Here is a 14,124-nt window from a genome sequence, read left to right as displayed (position 1 = left end):
AATGAAAAACAGAAATAAAAAAATTTCAAAAATATGTTCAACCACCTTTACCAGAATGGCAAGACTGAGCTCCAAATGATTGACAGCCTCTGTCCCTGCCCACCTACGTAATCTGCACAGTGGAGATGTAATAGAAGACAGACTTTTAGCATCTGAATCCTCTTTCAGATTGCTGGGGCCTGAATAAAGTAAAGTTATAAGCATCAATGTCCGTCTTCGCTCACTGGCTTTTGTGAGTGGCAGGCACTCCCATTCAATTTTGCTTACACATGTACTACAGCTCCCTGAAGGAGATCTGCTTGAAGTCATGCTACAGTGTCTCACAGTATTTTTAATGTCCAGGATCCAATAGAAAATGTCATACCAAGTCCCAAATGGAATTTAAAAGGAACAACCAACAAGCGCCAACACTGAGATGAATCAGTTGGACCAGACTTACTAGGATGCTAAAGCAGCCACCACTGCAGCATCAGAAGCAGACAGAAAAGGGAGAACAGCTCAGCTAAGGGACAGAAATGATAAGAACTAACCAAAAGGAAATTACAGGAATGGTGATTACAGTCCTCCAAGAGGCGGGCCGACTCTAAGTAGTAGTTAAGCTACACAGGAGGCAGACCCTGGAAGCTTGAGGTCAGGCCAATGGAATTAGTGTGTTATAAACAACAGAGATGAACTAGAAAGAAAAAGGTTCTCAGGGGCCCATGGCATAACTACAGGAGTTACAGTAGGAGCGAGAAAGCAGGGGTGAGGGTATAGTGTGAGCGCGGGGTAGGGATGCTGCAGAGGGGCCATTCTATGTCATAGTCTTCCATGGTGCTGTCAGCAGTGCTCCAGGGCAGTGCGGAGCCCAGGACACAGATCTGACTTGGAAACCATCAATTATCGCTTTATTGTTCTCTTCATTTTGGGGGGCTGATTTTGTTACATTAGGTAACCTGCGTAAACATGAAGCCCAAATCGTCTATCAGTGAGCGTTGGGGGAGAGCAAATTTTAAGAGGGTCTTGACGTAGAACATCTACAGATGTGTTAATGCGGTTACTATGCCGTACCAGAACTGCCGGGCAGCAGCATGCGGAGACTGTGGAACCACACTGGTGGATTCAAGCAATGGCTGCCTTTGGGTTTGGAAGGACCAGGGGTGACATTTCTTTTTCTTTTTTTTTTTTTTTTTGAGACAGGGTTTCTCTGTGGTTTTGGAGCCTGTCCTGGAACTAGCTCTTGTAGACCAGGCTGGTCTCGAACTCACAGAGATCCGCCTGCCTCTGCCTCCCAAGTGCTGGGATTAAAGGAGTGCGCCACCACCGCCCGGCCAGGGGTGACATTTCTATGGCATCTTTTGAAATTCACTTATGTGGAAAACAGAAAGCTGCCTGAAACCAATATAGCAAACTACATAAAAATGAGAAATTAAGAGTTAGCGTATGCATGTGTATATACCCTATTGAGTTCTGTGTATATAATATATCGATATATGAAATATTTTATAGCTCAAAAGTTAAATTACCCTAAAGGGGGCATTCTCTTATCCTTCCAAATATTGACTCTGTGATATGTTGAAAGTAGTTAACAGAAAGAAATCAGTTTGTTCCTGGTTATAATTCTGGTTTTCCAGGTTCATCTGCATCAGACTTACCATTAGAAGTGTTCTGTTTGGGAGTTTTCTTTGAGACATGATTTTGCTGGTGCACACTTTTTCTAAGTGAATTAGCCCTTATGAGTTCCTGTGTTTTCCTCAGCTGTTCGTTCTCTTGATCATAGTGGAAATAGGCAATTAACAGAGCTGTCCAGAGCCCGATGGCCAGGGATCCACAGACGACACACTGAGCTATGATGTTCTTCATTGTGGAGTTCATGTTTTTAAATTCCAGTTGTCCTAGAGGAGAGCGTTGTGAGAGAAGCTGTGTCAGACAACTCAGTGGTGTTTGACTTCTCCATGCAGCTTAAGTTCCGTTTTCAGTGTTTTAGAAACAATCATTTCACTACTTTTTGAATACAGAAGTTTACCTCTTTTCTGTCACAAAAATTCTTCACACATATATCCATAGGATCACCATCCAGATGGGTCAGTATGAAACAGGCGGCATAATTTAAAGTCATCGCCCTACCCCTGAGCAGAGAGCGCAAGGACAGGAAGCAATAACACAAAAGAGCATTATCAATCTTTCACCCCGCCCAAGCCACCTGGAGAGACTGCAGTGTAAAAGCATGTGATGTCACGTGCTAAGAGGACAGCTGAGGCATGAGCACCGTGGCCCACTGTTGAGGGGACCATAAAAAGACTCATTGGTCTGGGTTTTAACCAGAGACACGAACGCCGACCCTGAGTGTCTCCATTGGCACTCCTAGTCAGATGCCAGTGAAGCTTTTCTCAGCAGAACTGCTGTGAGACTGTCCTTTCTTTTTCTTTCTTTCTTTCTCTTCCCTCCCTCCCTCCCTCCCTCCCTCCCTCCCTCCCTCCCTCCTTCCCTCCCTCTCTTCCTTCCTTCCTTCCTTCCTTCCTTCCTTCCTTCCTTCCTTCCTTCCTTCCTTCCTTCCTTCCTTCCTTTCCTTCTTTCCTTCCAGCCCTGTCTGTCCTGGAACTCGCTTTGTAGCCCAGGCTGGCCTTGAACTCACAGAGATCCACCTGCCTGTACCTCCTGAGTGCTGGGATTAAAGACAAGCAGCACCACTGCCCAGCTGAGACTGTCCTTTCAATGGTGAAATCAGTCAGTTAGAGCTGTCAGCAAGTGGATTTTAAAACCATAGTGATGAGCAGGAAGAGAGCAGAGCGGGTGGGAAGCTGACAATCAGACCTGAGTTTCAATCTCCAGAGCCCACATAAAAAGCCAAACAGAGCAGTATGTGCTTGTGACCCCAGTATTAAAGAGGGCAGAGAGAGCAAGCCCCGGAGCTCTCTGGCCAGCTAGCCTAGACAATTGTTGAACTTCAGGTTCAGTAAGAGACCCTGTCTCAAGGGATAAAGGAGGAAAGAATCAAGGAAGGATTCCCAGCATTGGCTTCAGGCCTCAAAACACATGTGTACTCACATGCATGTGCACCTCACATGGGGAGAGAGAGGGGGGGAGGGAGGGAGGGAGGGAGGGAGGGAGGGAGGGAGGGAGGTAGGGAGGGAGGGAAGGAGGAGCAAGCAGAACATCGTGTATTTTGCAGAACATGGTTAGTGTTCCTGCTTATGGTCACTGATATGCAGCAGATGCTTGTAGAACCTGTGAGCAGATGATGTGCAGTGTCCAGCAGCTCCAGCCTGCCAGGAGGAAAATGCAGAGCCTGCTGCATTCTTAGTTCTAGCTCCTGAAAAGCTCTGCCGCACGCATGGCAGAGACTCAGACCAGCAGAGCTGGTGGTGCATGTGGAGCATTTACGATGCTGTCTAGTAAGAGCTTTCTTTCAATGTCAGCGGTCTCCATGCATGTGTCTGTATCTTCCTCTTGACTCACTGTGAATAAAAACAAAGCTAAACACCCTTGTTAGAATAGGCTGGGAGCCATGAATGCAAGTGAGGGTTTATTATTATTATTATTATTATTATTATTATTATATTGTTTTGTTTTGCTTTAGGCAGGGTCTCCCATAGCCCAGATTGACCTTAAACTCACTTTGTAGCCAAGGATGACCTTGAGCTTTTTTGATTCTCCTGAGTGCTGAGATTACAGGTATGGGTTACCATGCCCACTTTTATATGGTACTGGAGACCAAATCCAGGGGTTTGTGTATGCTAGAAAAACAGTCTCCCAACTGAACCACATTTGAGGCACATGAGATTTTTTTTTTTTTTGATTTTTTGAGACATGGTTTCTCCGTAGCTTTTGGTGCCTGTCCTGGAACTAGCTCTTGTAGACCAGGCTGCCCTCGAACTCACAGAGATCCGCCTGCCTCTGCCTCCCGAGTGCTGGGATTAAAGGCGTGCGCCACCACCGCCCGGCGAGGCACATGAGATTTTTACAGTACTTTCAAGACAAAGCTATTGGCTATGTGCTCACAATTTGGAAGGAGGCAGGATTTCACAGCCTGAGTGGGAAATGTGAGGGCCGTGAAGCAGAAACAGGTTGAGCTGCTGCTGGAGCAGCTCAGGAATAGGAGTGGCAGGGCCTTGCTAAGTCACACATGTGTAATCAGCAGGGGGCTTTCTTCACCTCAGTGCACCGAAAAGCCCAGGCAGGATAAATGAATTACAGAGGCACAGCTCACATTGGAATTGAGAGACATTTAAAACATCTGGGTGTGTGATATAAGTGCTACACAGAGTCTTCAAGCCTTACCACAACACACACACATGCACACACACACGCACGCACACTCATGCACACACACGCGCATGCACACTTGCATATGCATGCACACGAGCACACACGCGCGCGTGCACATGCATGTGCGCACACATATACACACGTGCACACTCGCACACACGCATGCACACACTCACACACATGCAGTCACATGATAGCAAGGCTGCTGTGGCTGAAGTGGGAGAAGAGGGACTGCTCTAGGAGGAGAAGCTGGGCCCAGGGGGAAGACGAATATGCTGAGGCTCTAGGCAGTAGTTCTTAACCCTCCTTTTACACAGTTCTTCATGTGATGGTGACCCCCAGCTGTAAAATTATTCATTGCCACTTCATAAATGTAATTTAGAATTACAGTTTATGAATTGTTAATATCTGATATGCAGGATATCTAATATGCAACCAGCAAAGGGGTTGTCACCCATAGGTTGAGAACCACTGCTCTAGAGCTCCCCACAAATCTGGTTCCCCGCAGATGCCTGCTCCAATACTCAGACTGTCTAGTAGCTTGTTTGTTCTGTCTTGCAATTGGAATGGAATATTGATATGGACTGAACCATAACTCTTCAAAATTATGTCAGATCATTAACCACAATGTGATCATTTTTGTGAAAGGAGTCATTTTTATTATTTTTATTTATTTATTTATTTATTTTAGTTTTTTCAAGACAGGGTTTCTCTGTAGCTTTCGAGCCTGTTCTGGAACTAGCTCTTGTATACCATGCTGGCCTCGAACTCACAGAAATCCACCTGCCTCTGCCTCCGGAGCGCTGGAATTAAAGGCATGTGCCACCACCACCCGGTGAAAAAAGTCATTTTTAATCTTTTAATTTTAAACCCCTTTAGGGAGGTGATTAAGGTTAAATGAACTCATAGGATGGGTCCTGATCCTGTAGGACTGGTGACTTTATAAGATAGCCAAGAAACATGTACAGCAGAAAGGACACGTGAGGGTTTGTCAAGAAGGGGGGCATTTGTGAGTCAAGAAGAGAGGCTTTAAGTGGAAGGCACCCGGCCAACGCCTTGACCTTGTAGTTCTGGCTGTGAGAAAGTAAATTCTTGTGTTAGCTAGATACTCTATGATGTTTTGTTCTACTTGCCCACATGGACGGATACAGATGCCAAGGATTGACCAAGGCAGTTGAGGAAAACCTTCATTAGGGAGAAACAAAATGTGTGGAGAGCCACAAAGAGGAACAACCCAAAACTTGCAAAATACTGAAACTGAGAAATCAAAGATAGCACATTCAAAGAACCAGAGAAAGGACAGTAGAGAACAAAAAGGGACACTTGAAATTTAAAATGTGCCTGCCACAGTTTGCAAAATCAGCAGAAAATTGGAAAATAAAAGGGGATTTTCTGGAAAGTACAGCAAGATGACAGAGTAAGGGCCAACCTCAGATGGGGCATCCTTCCAGCAGGATCTAACTAGCAATGAATTCCAGAAAACTGTGGAAGAAGGGGAGGGGAGGAGATGACCACATCAGCAAAGAACACAGAGTGGCCAGTGCAGCAAATGCAGCATCCCAGGGGAGCTGACATTAAACTCTGCAGCAACACCAAACCCAGAAAGACTGGAGAGAAATGGCTATAAATTCATTATTAGATGATTTCTACAGCTAGTCAAAACCTGGTCAAGCTCAACCGCGGAATAAACGTTTCCAGATAGCAGATAACTCAGAAAAAACACTCTCCATGTCCTCCTCTTTTCCCTCCTCCTCCTCCTTCAGTGGGGATAAATGTGAGTTACAAATGCCAACAAGGAAAAAGCAAAAGGAGGATACACGCATGTGCACGTGCGTGCATGCGTGCACACACACACACACACACACACACACGTACAATGACCACAAAACCATAAATCTGCACCTGTACCTACTGGCTTTGTTTTAAAATGTGAGATGGGCTGGGGAGATAGCTCAGTGGGCAAAGCACTTGCTGTTCAAACATGAGGTCTGAGTTTGAATCTTCAGAAACCATATAAAGCTGGACACTGTACTACACACATGTAATATCAGTGCACCTATGAAGAGAAGGGAGGCAGAATCAGGAGAACCCCGGAAAGTTCAGGTAGGCCAGCATATGCAGTGACAAGCAACAAAAAACTATCAAACAAGGTTGAAGTCAAAGACTAACATCTCACATTGTCCTCTGGCCTTCATACACCTGCCATAGCATGTGTGCCTGAATTCACTCTCTCTCTCTCTCTCTCTCTCTCTCTCTCTCTCTCTCACACACACACACACACACTCACACATACACACAAACACACACTCTCTCACACACACATACACTCTCACTCACACACACACTCTCACTCACACACACATACACTCTCTCACACACATACACTCTCACACACACACTCTCTCACACACATACACTCTCACACACACACTCTCTCACACACATACACTCTCACACACACACTCTCTCACACACATACACTCTCACACACACTCTCTCACACACACATACACTCTCACACACACACTCTCTCTCACACACATACACTCTCTCACACACACATACACTCACACACACTCTCTCACACACATACACTCTCTCTCACACACTCTCACTCACACACACATACACTCTCTCACACACATACACTCACACACACACACTCACACACACAACTCTCTCTCACACACTCACACACACACACTCTCTCTCACACTCTCACACACACCACTCTCTCTCACACACACCACTCTCTCTCACACACACCACTCTCTCTCACACACACATACACTCTCTCACACACACACACTCTCTCTCACACACACACTCTCTCTCACACACTCACACACACACACACACACACACTTTAGGGCTAGGGAGATGGCTTAGTGGGTAAAGTGCATGCTTTGCAAGCGTGAGACCTCAGGCTCAATCCTTAGCACCCACACAGAAGTCATTTGCATCAGGGCTGGAGAGGTGGCTCAGCCATTAGGAGCACTTGCTGTTCTTGCTGAGGACCTGCATTTGGTTCTCGGCACCTCCACTGCGGCTCCCAGTCATCTGGAATTTCAGTTCAAGGGGATCTAATGCCCTCTCTGGCTTCTTAGGGCACTAGGCATAATTAATATACATGCACGCAGGCAAAGCAATTACACACAAAATAAATCTTAAAAGAGAAAAGGAAAGAAAGAAAACAGCTGGGTGCAGCCGCACACACTTATAATACCAATACTGGAGGGTTGGAGAGAGAAAGATCTCTGGAGCTTGTTGGCCAGACAGCCTAGCCAGTCAGTGAGCTGCAGCTTCAGTGAGCCTTGTCTCAAGAAACAAGGTAGCTAAGGTAGCTGTCCACGCGCCAGTAAATAATCTCCCACTCATGCTCATTCACGCAGCCATAATTAAACTTGGTGGGTGACACATACACAGTAGATTGCAAGGACAAACTCGTTACAAAGAAGGGTTTCAACGGAAGGGGGGGAAAAGGGGATAATGGAAGGTGGGGACATCACCCTAAATATAGGTGACACCATGCCATGGGCTGGGGTCTCAGGCAAATGAAGAAGGAAGAGCCCTCTGTCTGAGCACAGGAGTTCATTCTACTTCTTGACTGTGGACGCCCTATGACCAGCACCCTCCCCCTCCTGCACTGGGCTGTCATGCTTTCCCCCTAGGATGGATTCTAGTCCTCAAATTATAAGTGAAAACAAATCCTAACTCCCTTGCACATAAATTTAAAAATAAGATGAAGTGATTGGAAAGACACCAACATAAAGATACATGTGGGCACACACCCCTTCCCCACAGAAATGTGAGACTTTAGAATCAGGAGCGCACGGCCTTGCTTTTGATTGATGTCATGACTACTTTTTTCTGAAAATAATGGTGATATTTTGTAATGCTTTATCTTCCTGATATTTCTCTCCAGACAGAAGCTGTAACCTTCTCATACTTTAAAGGCTTTTCCCTCTATTGATATTTTTTTTAAAAAATAAACGTTAAGAGCATACGTGAGTATATCCTAGATTCTGCTTTTCAGGAGCTGGAGCCTACGTGGTATTTTTCCTCCAGTAGTGAGGCATAGCCAAACTAGTGATCACCCTTTCTTCTGGTAACCTCAGTACTGCTCCCTAGAATCTACGCTAACCCATTTCCAGCAGTTCACTGCTCTCATTGATATAGCTGCCTGGACTTCCCGAGTATCTCTGTTCCCTTATGCTTAGCCCCTTACCTGTGAATGAGGTTACCACTCTGGCAGCTTTGAAAGCAAGTCATTTGCCAAGTGGTCATCAGTGAAATCAGGTCTGTGAATGATGAAAAGATGTACTTTTTATAGATGGTGCTGGGTCATTCTGAGTGTTCAGCTTGCCACCATGGACTGCCTCTCAGAGTCCAGTGACATCACACAGGGCATTCTTAGCCCACAGAGGCCCCTGTCAGCAAGTCTAGCAAGCGGTTAGAACCCAGGCAGCTGGAGTTCAAAGAGTCCTAGCATAACTACCAGCTGAATGTCTTCCCTCCTCAGCTGAGGAAACAGAAAGCTTCATGAGAGTCAAGGTCAAAACAGGGTTTGTAGGCTTGGCCTAATGTTTAGCTCTTGTGAAATAAGATTTAAAAAAACCAGCTGTCCTTCAGAATACTTCAAGAAGCTGAAATCTGAGATGGGGCCGACTGAATGCCTTTAATTTTTACTCTCTAATCTATTGCTCAACATTTAGATGGCGGTACAGAAGGTCAGCCAGAGACTTGGGAAATTCCTTCTTCAGGAGGCTAAGCCAGTCACACCCTTCCCCCTCGGTGGTTTGATTGGAACCATACACCTGTGTCAGCTCAGTAGCTGAAGGGGTGTGCAGGGGCCTTTTCAGACACTTCCCCGGAGCATGCATGACGTCCTCGGTGATCCTCAGCCTAAATTTGATGCTTGTTTGCCCAGGCTGGATGGGAAGCTTCTGCTTTGTCATTTAGCAGTGATGCTGACTTGATTTCACAAAAATATTTGAATGGACTGGGAGATGGCTCATTTGGGAAGTTGCTGGCCTTATACACATGAGGATTTGAGTTTGGAACCCCAGCATGCCTATAAAAACCAGTCATGGCAGTGCATGCCTGTGACCCTAGCACAGGAGATGCAGAGACAGGAGAATCCTGGGGACTTGCTAGCCAGACCATCTAGCTAAATTGGTAAGTTCCAGGTTGAGTGATAGATCTTGGCTTGGAAAAAACCATGGAGAACAGTGAAGAAAGACACCACACACCAACCTTCATATACACAACATACATGCACTCTTGTGCATCCCTACCTGCCTGTACACACAGATCCTTAAGAAACATGTGTGCACCTGTGTGTTTGTGCACATGCACATACAAGTTTAGGGATTAGAGGTGTAGGTCTGAGTTTGATCCCTAGGTGTGAAAAAAAGATCATTTTTATTCTTAGTATCCCTAAACTGGGAATAATGCAAAAATCCACTAAGAGTGGAATGGATAGGGGCTGTGGATGTAGCTCAGTTGATAAGCGCCTACCTAACAAGCTTGAAGCCTTATGTGAAGCACCACATCATGAACCAGGCACAATGGCACAGGCTCGAAATGGCAGCAGAGGTGGAAGCAGGAGGATCAGAAACTCAGGGTCATTTTTGACTATGTAGAAGATTGAGAGACCCTGCCACAAAAGGAAAATAAAAATGAGTGGATTGAATAATTGTACAATTTCATACATTGGAGTATGAAATAGACAAGGTGCGAATGTGATATAGCAGGAATGTACCTCAGACACAGTCTTATACCACAGAAGCAAGATTCAGGACGCACAATGCTATTGCCATGACCCTGATGCACGATGCTATTGCCATGACACTGAAGAAGGTACCAATTTGGTCTATGGAGAGAGCAGTTTGAGAAATGATCACCTCTGGGGTGAGGGTGGCACTAGGTGTGGGGCCAAGGGTGGGCTGTTGGGCTCTACTCTTGACTTGGTGAAGGCCTCCTAAGCCTAGGCATGTGGATATTCATGGGCTGCTCAAGGGTTTCACACTTCAGATATTCTAACAGAATCAGTGGGGGAAAGTCCACCCTGCTTATGGTTTGGTTTAATAAGTAAAGTCTTTCTGAGAAAAAGGCAAGGCACTAAACTGGCCCAAGGACAAAGATAGGATTTTGTGTTGGGAGCTAACTCACCCTCAGAAGCAGAGCCGTAGATTTTGGTATAGTCACAAAAGTCCTGCAAACTTGACTGAGTCCACAGTGTTTTCATTGCTTCAGAAAGAGTCCCCGTGAGAAGTAGCAGTCTTGGGCCAGAGCGACAGCTCAGCTGGCAAAGTGCCTGCCCTGCGAGCATAAAGAACTGCCTTCAGATCCCCTGAACCCACATACAAAGCTGAGAGGGTGGCACATACCTGTGACCACCGCTGGGATCAGCAGAAGAGCAGAGACAGGAAGATCCTCAAGTTCCCTGGCCAGCCGGTCAGCCTGTCCAAACTGATGACCTTCCGGTCCAGTGAGATCGCATGTGCCACAGTGTCCTTTGGAGGTCAGTTTTCTCCTTCCACATGTGGGTCCTCGGGACTGAGGTCAGGCTGTCAGGTTTGGTGGCAATTACAGTTATGTTTACCCACTGATCCACCTCACTGGCCCATCATAATGTTTTCAATGTTAATCCACATTATAGCATAAATCAGTCCTTCATTCCTTTTTATGACTGAATAACTATTGTATACAAATATTACAATTCAGTCATCAGGTTTTTAGATGATATGTATTTAGGTCACTTGTGTTTTGGCCTTAATAAATAGTGTTGCTATGAATATTCATGCATAAATTTTTTTGGTGAACATGTGATTTCAGTTCCTTTGAATTACCTAGGAGTAGAATTGCTGTGGTAATGTTATTTCATTTCCTGGGAGGGAGCTAATTATTAACAGTCTTTCCTTAAACTGGCCTACAGATTTCAGGCTTGCCTCACCAATCCCTATTGCATGCACACTGGTTCCTGGCAGTATATTTCTTCATATATATTCCCATTTGACCGTGTAGTTCTCAGAAGCACAAATGTATATGCCTGTGTAACCCTCCTCATAAATATGGAGCCCAGCAGGGCCCCACATGCCCCCTTTCTGTCAGTCTTTACCGCCTTTTGGAGTTCAGATTTTCTCCGTGAGCTGTGTTGTCTATCATGGATTATCTGATGGAGTTCAGATTTTCTCCGTGAGCTGTGTTGTCTATCGTGGATTATCTGATGGAGTTCAGATTTTCTCCGTGAGCTGTGTTGTCTATCGTGGATTATCTATGGAGTCCAGATTTTCTCCGTGAGCTGTGTTGTCTATCATGGATTATCTGATGGAGTCCAGATTTTCTCCGTGAGCTGTGTTGTCTATCGTGGATTATCTGATGGAGTCCAGATTTTCTCCGTGAGCTGTGTTGTCTATCGTGGATTATCTATGGAGTCCAGATTTTCTCCACGAGCTGTGTTGTCTATCGTGGATTATCTATGGAGTCCAGATTTTCTCCGTGAGCTGTGAGCTGTGTTATCTATCGTGGATTATCTATGGAGTCCAGATTTTCTCCGTGAGCTGTGTTGTCTATCGTGGATTATCTGGATAGAGGGTAAGACGTGCAGGGTTTTGTGGGAACTCTTTTCCTTCAGCATTTTCCTGAGATTTACTCTTGTTTCATGTAACAGCCAGTTGTTTTGTTGATGGATATCCTGCTAAGGCTGCCACAGTAAAACACTAAACTCGGTGGTCAAGCAACATGAAACCGATGGCTATGTCACTTCCGCCGCCAGAAATCCAAGACCAGGTTGTTGTCGGAACTGACTGACCTGGGATCTGTCCCCACCCTTGCCCTAGACAGTACCTGTCCGTGACCCGTGATTTTCTTGTTGCTCTTCCCCCCTGCCCCCATCTTATGAAGAAAGTAACTTTGAAATAACTAGTTTTGTTTGTCTTTGTTGCTGTGCTCTTCAGTCTTTCCCTGTCTGTAAAACCAACCTCCTCCACTCGGCCCATGGGAACGCTTATTCTGTGTTTATGGGATAAAGTGTTGGCCAATTCTAAAATACAAAATAAGCCCAATTATGTAGCAAACCTTTCCCACAGAGGTGGATGGCTGTTATCTCAGGAGTGGGTGTGGTAGTGTACACCTAGTATCCCAGCACGTGGGAGGTAGAGGCATGAGGATCAGAAGTTCAGTATTAACCTTGGCTACCTACATAGTTTTTTTGAGGCCAGCAAAAGCTACATGAGACCCTGTTTTAAAAGGCATTATTCAGGAATGGTGCTACACACCCTTAATCTCAGCTCTCAGGAGACAGAGGCGGTGTGGTTCTTTGTGAATTTGAAGCCACTCTGGTTATATTGTAAGACTCTGTCTCAACAACAGCAAAAGTGTGCGTGTGCGTGCATGTGTGCTTGTGTGTGTGTGTTGGGGGAGGGTACTGGAGAGATGATGGTCCATCAGTTTATGCTTACTGCTCTTCTAGAGGACCCAAGTTAAATTCTCAACCCCCAACTCAGACAGTTTACAACTGTCTGCTAACTCCCGCTGCACTGGATCTGATGCCCTCCTTTTCCGATCCCCAAAGACACTGCAGACATGGCATACATACACATAAATAATATTTTTAAAATGTTAAAAATCAATCAAATGACTTTATTTTTAGTCCTGTCTTAGTTTAGGTTCCTTCCAACCAGCCCAACTTGGTTTACCTCTACAAAAGTTCTAGTTCTGGCCGGGCAGTGGTGGCGCACGCCTTTAATCCCAGCACTTGGGAGGCAGATGCACGTGGATCTCTGTGAGTTCGAGGCCAGCCTGGTCTACAAGAGCTAGTTCCAGGACAGGAACCAAAAAGCTACGGAGAAACCCTGTCTCGAAAATCAAAAAAAAAAAAAAAAAGTTCTAGTTCTGTCTGATGCATTGCTTCAAAGACAAAGACTTGACTTCCTTGTGTTCTCAATTTTCCTTCTTACCTTCAAGTCTCTCCAATTGCTAATCCCAACTTAACCAACCTGTGCTCTCCATGTCTTAAAAACTCCATGGAGGAGATGGAGAGATGGCTTCGTGGTTGAGAGCACTGTCTGCTCCTTTAGAGTACCCAGATTTGGCTCTCAGCATTCATATGGTGGTCAAACCATCTGTAACTTCAATTTCAGGGCATCCAGTGCCCTATTTTGGCCTTTGTGGGCACTAGGCATGCATGCTGTTCTCACGCAGCTAAAGCACCCTTACACTTAAAATATTTGGAAAAGCTCTATGGAGAATCCATTCTCTACCCATGCTGGTCATCCAACGGTCCAAACTCTTTACTGCCACCCATCCTTTGGGATCTGGCCATCTGGAGTATAGGTGGTCTTTCCCTCTAACTGTAGAGTGACCTTTCCTGCAGGAGTGGCCGTCATCTCAGGAAACTCACTTTCAAGGATATGACATAAAAGGCATCCCCTGACATTAATGACTTTCTCTCTCTAAGAGTGGGCCCAGCCTGGGGATGGGTGGGGATGGGAATGAGAGTATAGTGATAGATGCCAGGCAGAAAGATGCCAAACCAAAGCCTTTGTTGATAAAGCTTTGCAAAGTGGACTTTTAGTGCCAGGAAAAGGGCAGTGCTGCTTCAGGGTTCCAGCTGCCGAGTGGAACGTGAACTTTGCTCACCTCCACACTGGGAGCAGAGCCATCTGAAGTGACAAGATGCACACCAGGAGGTTGTTGGACTTCTGTTGTGTGGACATTTCTGTTCTATTTATACATCACACAGCCCTTGGTCCTTCTCTACATTCAGGAGTTCAGAACACCAATTCAGAGCCACGGGACTCTCTTTCTAAACTGCAGCTCCTAAGAATTAAATACATCCTTTTACTTTTGCAGCTCCTGAGTTTGGATAGA

General features: G+C 45.6%; 1 protein-coding gene across 1 annotated transcript in view; it reads right to left on the bottom strand.

Moving 5' to 3' along the window:
• The window catches only part of Galntl5 (polypeptide N-acetylgalactosaminyltransferase like 5), a 35,708-nt gene extending 33,866 nt beyond the window's left edge, over window positions 1-1,842 (bottom strand). The window contains exon 1 of the mRNA XM_057789083.1: window positions 1,635-1,842. Within this exon, the coding sequence (XP_057645066.1) occupies window positions 1,635-1,842 (208 nt within the window). The remainder of the gene's footprint in view (window positions 1-1,634) is intronic.
• Window positions 1,843-14,124: the final 12,282 nt, after the last annotated feature.

This window comes from Chionomys nivalis, chromosome 1, assembly GCF_950005125.1.
Source record: "Chionomys nivalis chromosome 1, mChiNiv1.1, whole genome shotgun sequence".
NCBI classification, from domain to species: domain Eukaryota; kingdom Metazoa; phylum Chordata; class Mammalia; order Rodentia; family Cricetidae; genus Chionomys; species Chionomys nivalis.
Note: the sequence above shows the minus strand (reverse complement) of the source record. Positions and strands in the feature narration are given on the sequence as shown.